The 18,515-nt window shown below is 47.8% G+C and overlaps 1 protein-coding gene across 1 annotated transcript in view; it reads left to right on the plus strand.

Moving 5' to 3' along the window:
• The window catches only part of LOC146785406 (uncharacterized), a 2,064,968-nt gene that overhangs the window by 1,794,974 nt on the left and 251,479 nt on the right, over positions 1-18,515 (plus strand). Inside the window, exon 28 of the mRNA XM_085634420.1 lies at positions 18,049-18,260. Coding sequence (XP_085490546.1) covers positions 18,049-18,260 — 212 coding nt within the window. The remainder of the gene's footprint in view (positions 1-18,048; positions 18,261-18,515) is intronic.

An 18,515-nucleotide genomic window follows, 5' to 3' on the forward strand; every position in this document is an offset into this window, starting at 1 on the left:
ATTTCCACTATCCTCTACACAAATGCAGGCTGACAGCACAGAGTGACTTCTGCTGCTCAGAGATGCCTATGGGAGAAGGGAGGATACGCTTGCAGTGGTGTAAGAGTTAGACCCTCCAGGACTTTGCCGCGATTTTTACAAAACTGCCCGCGAAATTTCGAAAATGTGATCCTGGGAGGTGATGTGATGTGCGCGTAGGACAGACTTACACATACAAATGCTCATATGTATTTTGAAAGAATACTGGTTTTCCCCTCATATACTCTCCCTGAAATTTCCATTTTGGTAAACCCACTCTTCATCGGTGATTTGCTTACGTCAATGGGAAATGTGTTCCCTTTTCATAGTGGGGGAGAAGACATGGCATTAGGGCGAAAGCTGCCGATTTTGGAACTGGAAACCAAGTTCAAGTCTAGGCGTCGGCACAATGTCATGTGATTCTGGGCAAATTATTTATGTATATCACCTTCTGTAATGTAACTGATGCCCATGTAGAGCACTCAAAAGCCTTCGGGTCGCGCTCACGCTATATAAAATTGTAAAAACAAAATGGAGTAGGGAAGAAGATTAGTTGGGTGCATTGGAGGGAGAGCAGTTTTCCATGATTAGCAAGTGCATTTTCACTGCTTCTGCAGGTTCTCTCATGAGAAAATTGTGTAAATTTTTGCACAAGAAAATGGAATCTACAAATATTTTCCCGGGGTAATGCTTGCAAAGCTAAGTCTGGTGTCCCACTGTAGTTGGAAATTAGTGTTTTTGTGAATCCCGGAGATGAGTAAATTTACACCCGTACGATCTTCAGAATGCTAATTCCTTTGACATGTGGCCCAGAAACTGCATAGTGTAGACTGTAAAACATAAACTTAAAACATCACTGTTGAAAGCATCTGCCATAAATTCATGTCTGCATGCAAAGTGTCCATTAAGCCGCTAAACCCACTATCAAGCACCAGCTGGGCCCGTTGTGTGAAAAGTACTTAAATAGATGGGATGTGAGTTTGTCTGGATTCAAAACTATGGAAGTAGATTGACATTTTTGCAAGCAGGTTCATGAGTTGCTGATATTTTAGGAGGAGATGTTTTTAAGGCTCTGTTTTGCAGGTCAGTCTATTCAGTTTGTGGTTCCACGTGAAACTACCTGTCGTAGCTTTCAGGCCGAGATGAACCCTTCTGAGCTCTCAGTAGGACACCCTGACTGTGCCTATCAACAGAGTGATGGAGCAGGAGGGCTCTGGGACATATAAAATAATGAAGTAAAGATAGCGCGTCTGTTTCCTGTACTATGGGCAGGCACCTTAGGGGTGGGCGTAACTCGCGTATTAATCTTGCAAAATGGCTTAAATTGTGTAACTGCATCACACACTCAAAACATTACACCAAAGTTCAGAGTAAAAATTCAACCTGAAAATGTAATTTGAAGTTGATTTAGCTCAAAACACTGTCAATCGCATACGGATTTGCAGTTTTGCACTCAATTAGTACCCAAATGATCCTCACTGGTAAAAAATCTTTCTGAAATGTTTATTGACTGCCCACATTAAAGAAACTGCAGCTCGGATTCAAAGCTGTGCCATACATGCTCAGATTTGAGATTTTGCACAAACACGCACACCGTCATATGTCAATACTGCGTAACTCAAACACGCACACCATCATATAACAATATTGATTAGCTCAGCCATGCACACCGTCATATGACAATACTGTGTAACTCAAACATGCACAGCATAATATGACAATACTGCATTGTGGTTCATGCTTGTATTTACCCATGGGAATTTTTTTGGTTTATTCTTTAGTTTTATATATAGGGCTTGTTAACTATGAAGCTTTAGGGCGCTTTACTTAGAAGCAAGAAATACAATCAGATGAACACTGGGACGGAGTCATAGGAAGGAATGTGAGCCATGGATCAGAAGATTCCTGTTTGGGTTTGGAGAATCCTCTGAGGCTAGGTGAGGGTCCTAAATTGGTTTGGATGAACTCATGGAAACTAGACCCCACTCAGAGAGGTCTACTTAAAAAAATTACATTTAGAAATACAGCTCCCTCCTACGAGGTTAGGACTAGAGCTGTGCTTCCGTAGAGCTGCAGACACTTTAAACATGCCTATTTCAAAGTGGAATACTCTGCTAAAACAGTTCCCATTGATTTCAGGCTGAAAATGAATGATTATAAGTAAAATAAAGTGACGCAAAAATGCAGCTAAATTTCCATATTTGTGCCGCTAAATTTCATATTCCATGCCGCAATATCCTGGGGGGTCTGAAGAGTGCCCCAGTGTTTAATTCCCACAACAGTGCGAGAAGCATCAAGGGCAGAAATTACAAAGAACTGATTGAAAGGGGGGGGGGGCTTGAGGAGCCGGTGCGGTTACTTGCAGGAAGATTCCGTTCCGAACATGGCTGTATCCCAGATGCGGTAATACAGAGGAGGGTTAGTGAGAAGATACAAGGCTGCTACACAGCAGGGATTATGAAGCCAGACGAGACAGCCCTAGTCATCCAGCTGCCAGAAACTGGTTTGAAAAGACGTCCACGCAGCTGGCTACCCCCCATGCCACCAAAGCGAAGTCTCCCCAAGGGTGAAAAAAAAAACATGAGCTGCTGGTTTTAAATCCGACAGGCAAGGAAAGACTGGCGCTGCAGCGTAGTGAGGCAGAAATAGGTAGCAGAAACCAGATACTGCAGCAGGCAGCAGCCCCTGCCCACGATAAGACAATAGCGAGGCTTATGCACACACTGGATTGTCTTGTGAGCTGCCCGGCTCTTGATAGTTAAAAAAGCTACCGATGTGGTGTAGCTTACAGAGCTGCTGACCTTGTGTCTGGAGAACTGAGTAGGAGTCTCTTCATGTTCACTGCAAAAAAATCAAAATATATAAAATTAAACTCCTAACAAATTAATTGAAGCAGTGGTGAATCTGAAACAAATGGTGTCGAGAATCATGGTGTAGCAATTCAGAGTAAACAAGCCAGGCCAAAAAGTAAACATAACAGGGGAGGGGGAAGTGCAAAAACAGATACCCTTGGAATGCAATCTGATGAGCCATTGCTGAAGCTGGTATCCAGTAAATGCTGTGTAGATTAATTAAGTAAATAGTTTGGCGAACTGCTAATGAATGCTCCTGAACAAGGACATATGTAAGAGGGCCAATTCTCATGGAAGCTAAGAACAAAGTAAAAGGAGGTACTAAGAAGCCTATTAAGAAATCAGAAGCCAACATTTACAAAGGACAATGACACAATCCAATGAAAAATATGGCCGAGGGTGGACAGAGCTTCAAGTCCATATCTGAATACAGCATGTCTTAAAGAGATAGCGCAAGCTCTGCCTAGGCGAGACCTATCAATGTTAAACCCTGAAGGTGAAGGCTGGAAGAGAGGTGGAACTATCACCTACGTCTGAACCAATCCCATGTTATGACACGGAATCGTGCATCATTGGGTTTAAAAAAAAAATCTTTCCAGAACTGACTGTTGATATTGCATGTCAGATTGCCAGCCTCATGATAAAAGCCAACATGCTATAATTTTGTTTTAAATAACATCAGTTTCTGTACCTTGCACTTTCTGTATTGTAAACATTGCAGAGATCGGTGATGTACTCTTCCTCTATAGGAAGGAGAAAGTTATTTCCAGCTTTATTTATGTAAAGAATCCTGCAATCACTGCTTACAGTGCTTAAGTAACGTGAGGAAATTAAGGTGATATTGTTTGTATTTTGAGCATCTCGGGAGCCAATACAACCCTACCTTAGACGCCAACCAAATGATCGCCCCTGAATGGGACAGCAGTTGCCTATTATTTACAGTAGTACAAACCTCCAAGGTAGCAGCAAACGCTTGATCAGAAACAAACCTTCGACCCGCACCACCACTACTGCCTCTGTTGCTGATTTATTTCTTTTCTAATTGATTGGCAAGTCATCATCTACATTCTGGTGCATACCCTTTCCTTTTCAACTCTTAGCATGTTTGTAAAATTAATCCACAACATGTAGATACCACGGAAGGATTACTAGAATCGGAAATGTCCATGAGAGTAGAAGCTGATGAACTTCAGGCTGTTGGATGAGTGGCTCACATGGTACCACACTGATCAGTAGTTGAGTACATTTTTTCAGTGCTTTTAGCAGTGTCGCTGCAGAAGTACTGGAATGGAATGTACACCTCTTTGAAGATGAGCGAAAATGTATACACAGAAGACATTGAAAATAAGGCAGGATTTTAAAAAGGTAGAGTGGTCGGAGACGAGACAACTAATATATAATGCAGCTAAAATTACAGTTCTGCATTCTGTTATGTTTCTAGAATATAAATCATTATTCGGTATTGACCATAAATAGCAAGTCTACTTTTGATGGTCACAGCCTCAAAAAGCTAACAATAGTTTTGGGAGACATGAGAAGAAATGTACTAAAAGGGAGCATGAACTCCACCAGAAATCTAATGAGGGAAACAAGGGCTTAAATGTATGTTACCTGGATGAGAGGAGTAGCAGGGTAGGAAGGATACAGACATTTTAATACCTCTGCACAATAGATACGTTAACGAAGGTGCTCATGTTTAGGTAGGTAATGCGTCTAGCACAGAGGCATTTTAAGGCATGGGCAAAGTGGGCAATTGCCCATGATCCACACTTTCCAAGGGCCCCCTTTGAGAAGGAATTTTGTATAACAATTTTGTCTATTTCTCCATCTCAACTTTTTTTATACAATTCAATATTGTGTGGCATTGTGGCGCTTGTAATCGCAATTTGGATGATAAAATTCAAAGTTGCTCTGAACAAGGGCACCCAAAATATATCTTGCCTAGGGCCCCCCAAATCCTTAAAATGACAGAGGTCTAGCCAAGAGCTTATCAAAAGGAATCACAGAAGAGACATTAGTGTGTTTTTCAGATAAGATGTTTAACTGTGTGATACTTAGTCACAGCAAGAGCCAGCTCAGAATGAGGCTTATTGCCATCACCCTCTCCTCTTGTCACTGTTTCATTTTCTGCCTATTTGAAAGTGAAGTTCTGTGTATTTATGAAGTATTTTGTAGGAAAGTGACCCTTTTTGCAAGGTTACCCCTTGGCTTTTTGCCAGATACTTGATACACTTTGACTGAGTGCAGGGGCGGCTCCTCCGCAATGGTGGAGTTGCCTCGCCCTACTGGCTCGGAGCCAGCAGATGAAAAATAAAACAATATTTCATTATCATTTTATTTTTAAGCAGCGGGCTTAGCCAGTGTGTGCAGGGAGGGGCGGGTCGGGGCATGGGAGTTGGGAGGAGGAGTGCTATGTGCACTTAGGTTTCTCTAACCCAGCTGTATTGAACAGCTGGACTGGAGAAACCCCACTGACTCCCTGACCTGAGCAGAGCATCTTTTCAACCCTCTCAGGCCAATCCCCGTGTTGCTCTCTGTGATGTAGTCCCAATGTCTGCTGGGACAAGGAAGAACCAATATGGAGGTGTGACGCAGGAGGCATCCGGCAGCAGGTAAGTTAAACTTTTTTAAATTGTTATAATTATTAAACTCCCTACCCTACCCTGCGCTCTCCCTCCAGCGCTCACCCCGCATTCCCCCTCACCTTCTCTCCACCACTTTTTCTATGTGGCGGGCGCTGCTGACTGAGTGTGTCCTAGATCCCTGCCAATCAGGTTCCCAGGGCCTGTGTTCTTACCTTAACCAGTACCATTGTTTCCACAATTGGCACAACTCTGGCCTACCTGGAAGTCACTTGTAAGGGGTACCTATGGTACCAACTGCATGGCAGCCAGGGAAAGGCCTCTGAAGGCTGCAGCATGTATTATGCCACTCTCATAGACCTCTCACTACAAACATGCACCACTGCCATTGCAGCCTGCGTGTTTTGGTGCAGCTAAAAGGAAAGAGTTGACATGGCACACATCCCTGGAAGCCATGCATGCCTAGCACTGCATGAGGCCTAGGTAAGTCACCCTAACAATTGGTGCACTATACCTCATGTGAGGAGCTATCTGCATGAGCAGACAGGCCCCTATCTTATCTAAGGCCTTTTTTTGATATTATAAGTGCACAATTAAACCATACATAGTATATGGTCTGGAAACTGGTCATTACGAGTTTCCAAGCACCATAATTGCTTTACTGAATCCTGGGATGCTTGGTATGAAACATCTCATAATAATACACCTGCACTGATTCCAGTGCTCCCTTCCTGTCTTCACCCCCTTTTCAGTGGGAAAACAGGCGGGAAAATCAGGACAGCACAAAAGGTATGCCCACCTCTGCCAAACCGACCCCTCAGGTAGGGGAGGCCAGGTGAAGCCTACTCTTCAGTGCCCGCCATCTTGCAGATGGAAGGCACCCCCCAATCAGGGTCAGGGGTTGTGCTCACTCCCCCACCTTGGGTGAGCACACTAAGGGTGTAGTCACCCTAAGGTCAGCAGCCCATTGGCTACTACCTTGATACTCCAGTAAAGCCCCTAAATACTGTATTTAGGGGCACCCCTGAAACTAGCTTGTCAGTTTCTGACAACTTGAGAAGATTGGCGAAGAAGATGACGCAGCAGAAGAAGATCCAGGTGGCCACTGCTTTCCCCCCGCCCTACCCGCCTGCCTGCACTTTCAAGAAACCCCTGCAGCGGGACGACTTGCAGTCTGAAGACTAGCAACCTTTAAAACCCCTGGGAGGAATGATCAGATTCAGAAAAGGTCCAAGACTCCTGAAGACAGTGGCTCTGTCTTCAAAAAGAACCCCAAGACTCTGTGGAAGCATAAAGACTCACCTTCCAGACCTACCTCTGCACCCGACACCCATGGCCAGAGTCCAGGAGGTCCACCGGTCCAGAAGAGGTTCCCTGTGGTCTTGAGCCCAAATCCATTGAGGGGTGACGTCTCCCAGCCTTCGTGACACCTGCAGACTCTGCACCAAGACCCCCCTCGACCAAGACCTGTTTGGTAAGGAGAAACCAGACGTCCATGGGATCTATGACTTTGCATTTGTTGGACCATTTGGTCAACACCCGATCACACGACTACAATCCTAAAATTGCTTTTAGTTCAACTCATTTTTTAATTATAATTTTTTTCTAAATGTGTAAAAGTCTTGCTAGGGCATTGGCTATGTTCCTTCAGCATTGTTAAAAGTTTAAAACTTACTATAGTTAGGGGAGAAAGTATTTTAGAAGTTTTTGACCTCTGATAAAAAGAGCCCCACTCTTAGTAACATAATGACTAATGCACAGAATATGGTTGAGGAGCGCAACCTCGCCCTAACAGAGTTAAGGTCTCTATGCAAACTTAAAGAGATTCCAATGGGGTCCCATCCTACCAAGAACAAGCTCCAGCATGTCTTGACAGAATATTCCGGGGACCACCCTTCTGAGGGGGGAGATCCCAAATAAGAAGAGGGCGTTAGTGATGTGGAGGACAACCCCCAACCTGCCCCACTAAATGGGGAGGACAGGGTCATTGAGCCCCTGACTCCAAGAGTAGTACTCACAGCACCTAGAACCCACACAGAGGGGTCAGGTCCTAATGAGAGCACAGAGGACAGCCTCAGTGAAGAGGACATCCTTCTTCTAGCAAGGTTGACCAAAAGGTTAGATCTACAGTCCAGGCTACTGGCTTTAGAAATAGAGAGAGCAGAGATGGGCCTACCCCCTCATCAATGGTGACAGCAATATCAAACCTGGGGAAAAAAGAGTTCATATGACCCTAAAATCCCCAAAGGGATTGTCCCCAAAAATGAGGAAGGTGATGACATCACCAAATGGTTCACACCCTTTGAGAGGGCCTGTGGAATGAGGCAAGTGACGAAGTCACAGTGGGGAGCCTTACTTTGGGAACTGTTCTCTGGTAACTGCAGAGACAGACTTCTTACGCTCACTGGGTGAGATGCTGAGTTCTATGACCTCATGAAGGGCATCCTGATTGAGGACTTCAGACTCACAACTGAGGAGTACATGATTAGATTCAGGGGGCTCACAAAACCCTAAGCCAATCCTGGGTTGACTTCATGGACTGCTTAGTAAAAACACAAGATGGTTGGTTAACTGGAAGTGATGCGCAGAACTATGTTGGGCTTCATAATCTGTTGATGAAAGAACACAAGTTAAGTAATTGCACAAATTAAAAGTTGCATCATTATCTGGCGGACCTAGGTCTAATTTCTCCCCAAGACATGGGAAATAAGACAGACCATTGGGTCAAGGCTAGGGTGCCAAATATTTCCACTGGGGGTGACCAAAAGAAAAGGGTTACAAACCTCCCTAGGGGAAAGGGGGTGACCCCCCCCCCCCAAGACAAAAACCAAGAGCCTTATAAAGGCCCCCAAGAACCTGTTCTGGAGGGTGGGTCCTAGAAGTCTTCCGAGCCCACTGGTGTGTGAAAGGATAAAATCTTTGCTCCCCTAAAGGCCTGGTGTCGTACCTGTAAGAAGATTGGACACCAAACTGGAAATTCTTCTGGTCCTAACAAAGATGCCCCAGTCCACCACCAGTTAGCACTGGTGTGGCAAATCTCCAAATGGATTCAGAAGTGTACCCAGAGCAAATCAGGGTCCACACTGAAACAGCTCTAGTTTCAGAAGGGGAGGGAGAGTTGGCCACTTTAGCTGTCTGGCCCCCTAACTTAAAGAAGTACTTTCAATACCCCTTAGTGAATGGGACTAGAATAGAAGCCCTGAAGGATACAGGTGTCAGTGTTACCATGGTGAGGTATTCACTGGTTTCGCCAGGACATTACTTGACTGGAAAAACCTATCTAGTCACCAACACTGATAGTGTCAGAACAGACCATTTCTTGGCCATAGTGACATTAGGCTGGGGGGGTTACTGGCCTGAAGCAGGTAGTGGTCTCTCTAAAACTTCCAGCTGCTAGGCTGCTTGGAAATGACCTTAAGACCTCAGAATGGGCTGAGGTACAACTGAAAACCAATTCAGCCATGCTGCAAATACCTGAGATGGTGTGTTTGAAGACAAGAGCACAAACTTGAACACAGGGAGAGAAATGAAGTGTTGGATCCTGAAAGGATGACCCAACATTCCAAGAGGAAAGGCAAGAAGACTGTTGAACCAGCGTCTAACCAGGAAAGAGCTCAGGATCCCTCTCCACAGGGAGAGGACTTGTCAGCCCCAGAGAGTACTGAGCCTTTGGAATTTAGACGTTACCATGGGGGGCCCTCTAGGGAACAGCTGGGCCTTGGACAGCATGTCTATCCCACTCCTGAGAGCCTGCGACAGCAAGCTGCTGCACAGGAAAATAGAGAACTCAGTGGCTCCCACAGGACCTATAGAAAGAAAGGACTCCTGTACACCCAACCCTAGTGTCACTATGGGAGTGGTAGTGCTTTAGCTGTATAGAGAGTTCTTAATCACATATCCCTAGCTGGGCACCTGGGTCAGACTAAAACTTGAAAAAGGCTTGTCAGCCATTTCTACTGAACCCAGCTGTCCCAGAAAGTGAAGGCGTTTGTCATCTCCTGTGTCACCTGTCAGGCCAGTGGCAAAACAGGTGGACACCCACAGACCCTCTTAATTCCACTATCAGTGGTTGTGGTTCCCTTTGAAAGGGTTGATGTGGTCATAGTGGGTCCATCTGAGCAACCCACAGCATCAGCAAACCAAGACATTCTGGTAGTATTGGATCATGCTACCAGGTATTCTGAAGCAATTCCCCTTTGGTCTACTACAGCCCCTGCAGTAGCCAAAGCCCTTATTGGTAGATTTACCAGGGTTAGGTTTCCTAAGGAGGTGGTGTCAAACAAAGGTACCAACTTCATGTCTGCAAACCTGAAACACATGTGGGATGAGTGTGGAGTGAACTACAAATTCACTACCACCCACAAACCAATGGCCTTGTTGAAAGATTCAACAAGACATTGAAAGGCATGATCATGGGGCTCCCTGAAAAACTCAAAAGGAGATGAGATGTCCCCCTGCCATGCCTTTTTGCTTACAGGTAAGTGCCTCAGAAGGGAGTAGGGTTTCCCCCTTTGAATTTCTGTTTGGGCACCCTGTGAGGGGATCACTTGCTCTTGTAAAAGAAGGTTTGGAGAGGCCTCTCTTTGAACCTAAACAAGATGTGCTAGGCCTCCAGAGTAGAGTAAATGGAAAAGGCATCCAAAAACCTTGACGCCAGCCAATAGCTCCAGAAGCTGTTTTATGACCAAAAGGCTGCACTGGTGGAGTTCCATCCAGGGCAGAAGGTTTGGGTTTTGGAGCCTGTGGCACCAAGGGCCCTGCAGCACAAATGGACTGGTACTTACCCTACCCTGGAAAGAAAAGTGCGGTCACCTACTTGCTAGAGCTGGGAACTAGCTGGCACCCCAAAAGGGTTATCCATGTGAACCTCCTGAAACTTTTTTGTGACAAGGCTGATGTGTCCATTCTGTTGGTCACAGATGAGGATAGGGAGACAGAGAGTGAACCTCTCCCTGACCGCCGCTCTTACAGTCCAAAAGATGGGTCAGTTGATGGAGTTATCTAGTCAGAAACCCTCACTGCCCAACAGAAGGCTGCCTGTAGGCATGTCCTGCATCAGTTTACTGGGCCCTTCTCCTTAACCCCTGGACTGGCACACTGGTGTACCCATGAAGCAGACACCGGGGACAGCTTGCCTGTCAAAACCAAGATCTATCGGCAGTCTGACCAAGTTCAGGAGAGCATCAAAGCTGAAGTAACCAGTAGCGGTTGCTACAGAACCTGGGTGGTAGAGCGGGGTGGGGGGACACACAAAAAAAGAAAGAAAAAAACACCTGAAAACAGCCAGATGTCGCGGCTCCTCCATCCGCTTCTTCCTGTCTCCAGTCCGGCACAGGAAGCTCCCAGGCTTCCCAGAGCCAATCACAACGTTGCAATGCAGCATTGTGATTGGTCTGAGCACCATGGATCAGCGCTCAGATGGGGAATGGAAGGCTGGGCATGTTCCTCACTAGGCTGTGCATTACAGCCTGGTGGGGGAGATGCAAAGTGCGCATGACTGTTTGGCTGGCCCGAGAGGGCCAGCAAAACAGTCATGCTCATTTAGGGCTTGCAAACGACTCCTCTCCCTGCTCTGGCCAGCCCCGCCCGAGAGCTACTGACAGCAATAGGAAAACTAAAATGATTATAACGCGGAGGAGCCGCCACTGGAAGTAACCAACGATCTCCATAGGGTCACATTGGCCGCCCGATGCTGTGTGAGCACCCTGCACCTGGCCCCCCCTGTGCCACTGGTGGTGTGGTTGCAGCGCTGCCTTGAGCCCCCCATTGTACTTACCTCAACTCCGGAAGATTGTCCTCCAAGGCCGCTTTACCTGCCCGTGAGCAGCCTCCAACCGATGTAACCCTAGTCTCTATTGAGTTGCATAGCCACACCTGCACTCTGCACCCGGCCGCCCTTGTGCCGCTGTTGGTGCACCTTGCGTACAGAATTGAACCCCCAAAAGTCGTTGTACCTACCTGCAATTCTAACTTCATTTTTCCCATAAGATTGCATGGTGTGGCCTTTTTCTGAAAAATCTTCTAACTGTTGACTCTGCTTTGTATTGCACCAAAGTAACTTAGGGGTCGATTCACAGAACTAATCTGAGACAAAATCCTAAACTTACTACTTTTGGAATTCAAAGAAGGCACTTACGATTTTTGGTATTCACAGAATGCACTTACGACTCCTAACTTAACGTCCGCACTCGGGACGGAATTTCCGCACCCGGACCGTACTCTACGCACTCTGACCGTACTCTCTGCACTCTGACCGTACTCTCTGCACTCTGACCGTACTCTCTGCACTCTGACCGTACTCTCTGCACTCTGACCGTACTCTCTGCACTCTGACCGTACTCTCTGCACTCTGACCGTACTCTCTGCACTCTGAGCGTACTCTCTGCACTCTGACCGTACTCTCTGCACTCTGACTGTACTCTCTGCACTCTGACTGTACTCTCCGCACTCGGACCCTACTCTCTGCACCCGGACTGTACTCTCCGGCTTGGGCCGTACTCTCCGGCTCGAGCCGTAATCTCCGGCTGGGGCCAGATAAAGTGTAATCAATGAGCTGGATTGCAATTTTTAACATTAGGAACATTAGGAATGTGTGATAAATGGTAGAGGAGGTCATGAAAAACAGTTTGGGCAGGGAAAAGAGTACAGCCAGAGACTACATCATAACCCAGAAAAGTTTTCTCCTTTGCATCATGATACATGCAGTGCACAATTTTCGCTTAGTCAACACTAACTTAGTGTGCATAGACATGCTTTCCAAAGACAAAACTTGTTGGTGTGAGCACAATAATCTTGTCAAATTGAGAATATCTCAAGCACAAGAGGTTCAAAAGAAATACTTAGATGACTTGCATGGAGTTAAGTTTGTAGATTTGCAGGTTGGTGATTTAGAGATGATAAAAACTCCTCCCAGAGTAAAGAACGGAGAAACAAGCCAGAGTGGCTAAAGGTTCACTCCAAATTGATGGAAGGGGATGGTGGAGTAAGAGAGCAGTAGTGAAACGTACCCCTAGCAAGCTAATCTAATAAGCAAACACACAGAGAATCTTGATAGAAATCAAGATACTGGAAAAACTTGGTTAACTTCGCACACCATGGAAACGACCCTTTGTCAGTCTCGTCAAGAGGGATTTATAACACAGTGTGCTCTTGATCAGCCTTCTGTAAGTATGATGTCAGGGTCTGGTCAGTCTGTGATCTCGCAAGGAGGGTTGACCGAGGTAAGGGACCTGGAGTCAATCAATCATTTATAGAGCGCACTACATACCCACGAGGGTCTCAAGGTGCTGGGGGGGGGCGCTACTGGTCAAACAGCCAGGTCTTGAGTAGCCTCCTGAAGGTCACCAGGTCTTGGGTCTGTTGTAGGCTCAGTGGGAGGGTGTTCCAGGTCTTGGCCGCGAGGTGGGAGAAGGATCTTCCGCTGGTGGTTGTTCTTCGGATGCGAGGGACGGTGGTGAGTGAGAGGTCAGCGGAGCTGGCGGTTGGGGATGTAGAAGGAAAGTCGTCTGTTGAGGTAGGCTGGGCCGGTCTTGTGGAGTGCCTTGTGTGCGTGGATGAGGAGCTTGAAGGATAATTTCTTGTTGAGGGGGAGACAGTGCAGGTTTCTCAGGTGGGGGTGATGTGGCTGTGGCGTGGTACGTCGAGGATCAGTCGTGCAGAGGCGTTTTAGATGCGTTGCAGTCGTTTGATGAGCTTGGTCGGGGCTCCCGCGCAGATGGTGTTTCCGTAGTCGAGTCTGCTGCTGACGAGGGCCTGGGTGACTGTTCTTGTGTCTGTCGGGATCCACCTGTAGATCTTGCGGAGCATGCGGAGGGTGTTGAAGCAAGAGGAGAAGACGGCGTTGATTTGCTTAGTCATGGAGAGCGTTGAGTCGCAGATGATTCCTAGGTTGCGTGCATGGTCGGTGGGTGTCCGGGCTGCCCCCAGTGCCGTCAGCCACCAGGAGTCGTCCCAGGCTGAAGGGTTGGAGCCGAGGATGAGGACCTCCGTCTTATCCCTGTTCAGCTTCAGTCGGCTGATCTTCATCCAGTCAGCGACGGCCTTCATTCCTTCGTGAAGGTTGGATTTGGCGGTGATGGGGTCCTTGGTGAGGGAGAGGATCAGTCGAGTGTCATCGGTGTAGGAGATTTTGTTGAGGTTGTGCTGTCGGGCAACCTGTGCGAGCGGGGCCATGTAGATGTTGAACAGTGTCGGGCTGAGGGAAGATCCCTGGGGTACGCCGCAGATTATCTCAGAGGCTTCTGATCGGAATGGGGGAGGTGGACGCTCTGGGTTCTGCCGGAGAGGAAGGACGTGATCCATTCCAGAGCGTTGTCTCGGATCCCTACAGCGTGGAGGCGTGCGCATAGTGTGTGGTGGCAGACGGTGTCGAAAGGCAGCGGAGAGGTCCAGGAGGATGAGGGCCACGGTCTCACCGTTGTCCAGCAGGGTCCTGATGTCATCGGTGGCGGCGGAGAGGGCAGTCTCGGTGCTGTGGTTGCTGCGGAACCCTGACTGGGAAGGGTCCAGGATTCTGTTTTCTTCAAGGTATCGGGTTAGCTGTCTGTTGACGATCTTCTCGATGACCTTGGGCGGGAACGGAAGCAGAGAGATGGGCTGGAAGTTCTTGAGGTCTCTTGGGTCCGCCTTGGGTTTTTTGAGTAGGGCGTTGATCTCGCCGTGTTTCCAGCTCTCTGGGAAGGTCGCGGTCTCGAAGGAGAGATTGATGACGTTGCGCAGATGGGGTGCAATGGAGCTGCTGGCTTTGTTGAAGATGTGGTGCCGGAATGGGTCTGACGGGGAGCCGGAGTGGATTGTGCTCATGGTCTTGATGGTGTCATCGAGGCTCACGTTGGCCCAGACTAGTAGGGGGTCGTGGACGATGGTGTGCGGAGAGTCTATTGTGTTGATGTCTGTTGGGGCTGTCTGGGTGTTGAAGCTGTCTTGGATGTCTGCTATCTTGCGGTGGAATAAAGTGGTGAGGGAGTCGCACAGGGCTTGCGACGGTGGGATGTCGTTGGTGTTGGAGCTGGGGTTGGAAAGTTCCTTCACGATGTTGAAGAGCTCCTTGCTATTGTGTGCGTTGTTGTTGAGGTGGTCTTTGAAGGAGGTCCTCTTGGCAGTCCTGATGAGGTGATGGTGGTTGCGGATGGCGTCCTTGTTGGCTGCGTGGCTGTCTGGAGTCTGCTCACTGTGCCATTTCTTCTTTAGTTTCCAGCAGGCTCGCTTGGAGTCTAGGAGTTCTGGGGTGAACCAGCTGGCCCTCTTGCTGGTGTCTCTGTAGGAGGGTTTCTTCAGCGGGGCGAGGGTGTTGGTGCAGTCATCGATCCAGCGTCTGAGGCTGTGGGCAGCGTCGTCGGTGTTGGAGGGTTCGGTGGGTGGGCTGAGAGCGAGATTTGCGTTTAGTTGGTCTTCAGTCATTTTGCTCTAGCAGCGGCAGGGGATCTGTTGGGTGCGGTGGTGTGTGGTGGGTTTCTGGAAGGTGAAGTGGATGCAGCGGTGGTCGGTCCAGGGGAGTTCGGTGGTGTGGCTGAAGGAGACGTGGGAGCTTGAGGAGAAGACGGGGTCGAGCGTGTGGCCGGCGGAGTGTGTAGGCGTTGTGACGAGTTGCTTCAGTCCGAGGTTGGCGAGGTTATCGATCAAGGTGGTGGAGTTGCTGTCGTTGTTGTTCTCAGGGTGAAAGTTCAGGTCTTCGAGGAGGATGTAGTCAGTGGAGATCAGGGCTTGCGTGCTGATGAAGTCGGCGATGGAGTCGCTGAACTGGAGTCAGGGTCTGGGGGGGTCTGTAGATGAGGGTGCCTCTGAGGGTGGAGTTTGGGTCTGTGTGGATCTGGAAATGCATGTGTTCGGCGGTGCTGAGAGTGTCGTTGGTGCTGGTCGAGACCCTGATGCTGCTCTTGTGGACGATGGCGATTCCTCCCCCAACTCCGTTGGGGCGGTCTCTGCTGGTGATCTTGTAGCCGTCTGGGATGGCAACGGCGATGTCGGGTGCGGAGGAGTTGTTCATCCAGGTCTCTGTCAGGAAGGCGACGTCCGGGGATGAAGTGTTGAGCAGGTCCCAGAGCTCGACGGCATGTTTGCGTGCGGAGCGGGTGTTCAGTAGAATGCATCGGAGGTGATTGTGGCCTTTCTTGGCGGGTGGTTCGGCGGCTCTGAGGCTGGTGTAGCTGCAGTTCTGGCAGGTGAAGGGACCCTGTGTGCATTTCGGGCGGCTTTGAAGCAGGTGTGGGTCCGTCCGGAGTTGAGAGCGTAGAGTGTTCTGGCATTGTAGTGGCGGCGGTCGTCGTGGCGGGCGTGGGGACCAGGGGTTCTGGTTCTGGTGCTGGGCGCGGTCCAGGCGCAGATGGGCTTGCCTTAGGCGTGCCTTTGACGCGCCAGCTGCAAGTCCGCTGCGCACCTCCGCACAGCGGCCGCCATATATGGGGAGGTGGGAGGGAGGAGCAGCTGGGAGGCGGGAGGCAGGGCAGGGGCAGCGAATGGGCGGTCAGGGGGGCGGACCACAGGGGACGCAGCGGCTGGAGCGGGAGCGGCGATGAAGGGAATTACGGGGCAACGAAGGGAACAGAAGGCAAAAGCGGGCACAAAATTACGGGGCAACGAAGGGAACAGAAAGCAAAAGCGGGCACAAAATTACGGAGCAACGAAGGGAACAGAAGGCAAAACGGGCAGAGAAACACGGGGCAACGAAGGGTACAGAAGTCAAAAACGGGCAGAGAAACACGGGGACAGCGAGGGGAACAGAAGGAAAAGAGGGCACAGACCAAGTACAGGCACCGGGGGAAGACGGACAACAGCAGTCACAGACACCAAATAACAATAAGGCAATGCAATAAGATACAGATGGTGATACAAACCTGCGGCCTACTACTGGCCACCAGGGATGAGGTGCAGGTGGTAGCCTGCAGGTGGAAGAGGGCCTTGAACTTCCTCAGCAGCAGCAGCTGGGGCAATGACACACAGGCGGTCATTAAGGCTCCACCTGATTCAGTTGCCCCTCTTTCCAGCAGACATGGTGAGACAGCACTTTCTAGTAGAGTCTCACGTAATGCATCATTACCTGCAAGATTTAAAGATTTTTATATGACTTGATTTGTGTTATAATTGAACCATCTTATGAACAGGTACCTGTCTTCAGTTGTTGCTACTTATTTCTTGAGGTTTTTTTTTATTAAAAGGAGGGAGATGATCTAGTGACAGAATGTTAATCTTTCACCTCTTTCCTGCACATTTTAACATGTCTTTTCAGTTACCTTGCAATGTAACATGTATTGTTTATATTTGTAGTGAGCTCCATCTCTGCATTCCTTCTCCATGGTTGCTAACTCCAGTTTCACCAGTTGGAGTATGGGGCTGATGGAGAGAGGTCCTACAGGACGTGGGTTCCTTTATTTGGAATAAAGAAGAATACTTGTTTTGTACCTTATCATCTCATGCTGTTTCTTTGTGGGTTCGGCTCATTCTACACTAACTTAGTGTTGACTGTAGTGTTGACACTGCAGAGGATGATGCAAAGGAGAAACCTTTCTGGGTTATGATGTAGTGTCTGGCCATACCCTTTTCCCTGCCCAAACTGTTTTTCATGACCTCCTCTACCATTTATCACCCATTCCTAATGTTCCTTTTTGTAAAAATTGCAATCCAGCCCATTCATTACACTTTATCCGGCCCCAGCCCGAGATTACAGCTCGAGCCGTAGAGTACGGCCCTAGCCGTAGAGTACGGTCGGGGTGCGGAGAGTATGGTCCGAGTGGACGTAGAGTTAGGAGTCGTAAGTGCATTCTGTGAATACCAAAAGTAGTAAGTTTAGGATTTTGTCTCAGATTAGTTCTGTGAATCAGCCCCTTAGTATCAACGAATGAGTACTCCTGCTTCCTAATGTACTTCGGTGCCCAAACTCTTATTAGTTTGTTTTGCACTAAAGTAGAAAAGTAACTGAACAATAACTAGAAAGTAATCTGAAGTAATTGTAAGTATTCCAAAGAGCTTACAACGTATTTCCTATACTGCAAAGTAACTTGTATGCCTATACAAAACTAGTACACAACGTATTCTGAAAACTGTTATTGTTTTGAAAGTATCACTTACCTGCAACTAAGTAATATTTGATTTTAGTAATAAAAATAACAAAGTAACAACTTTTTATACAATCAATTGGTTTGGATTCAGTCTTTTAGTATGTAACATCAGTGTGTTCAACAAATGCTTAACACTATCCTCTGATAAGCCTAACTACTCAGCCCAGCTACCACTAACTTGAGAGTAAGGTATTATCTACTTTATCCTCCACTATACCTCTGGGGATCCACTGAAATCTGTGCACACTATAACTTACTTTGGTATAGTATATACAGAGCCAGCTTCCTACACATCTGATATATAGCTCTGAATCAACTGAAACAAATGGTGCTTTGTGTTCACAAGTGTGTGTTTTTTGGGTCCACTTGAGACTATATTACAGAAACATACTGTTTGTCTGTTTAAGAGGCTACATGGAAAGTTGCAATATTTTTGTCCAAATGCCGAGGCCCATGTCTCCAGATTCCAGGGCTCTTGCAAGTCAGTTTCTATGTTAAATGTTACATTTTGTGTCTCATTTAGACCCTCCTTTCTCTCAACAGGTACTGACAACTCTTTCAGCAGTCCTACTCGGGAAGACTGTACCACTCCATCTTCTAGGATAGAGTCTCCAGACAGGAATGCAGTACAGTCTCCATTTAGATCTGGATCCCCCTGCAGAAATGACCTGGCTTTTGGGGAAATTGACCCAGAAGCAGTTCGGGACACTTTGAGAGACTTCGTACAGGAGTTACGAGATACTGAGAGGGAACGAGTAAGCACTCCATTCCTTTTTGTTGAGCAGTTTACACACCTGTGTCTGGCACACTGCAGTTATGCACATGCATGCAACATTGCTTTCTGGCAATCTCATCACAATATTACTGTACAGAATAGCTCAAGTGTCCTAATCACTTCTTACTTTTTTGTCATGCTTTGGTACCACTCTACATTTAATCCACATGTCCGAACCCCTTTTAGAAGTCCACGGGGCATGCAGCAGCTACTGGCTACTGGGCCAACTGTGGTG

This window comes from Triturus cristatus, chromosome 11 (genome assembly GCF_964204655.1).
Source record: "Triturus cristatus chromosome 11, aTriCri1.1, whole genome shotgun sequence".
Classification (NCBI taxonomy): Eukaryota; Metazoa; Chordata; class Amphibia; order Caudata; family Salamandridae; genus Triturus; species Triturus cristatus.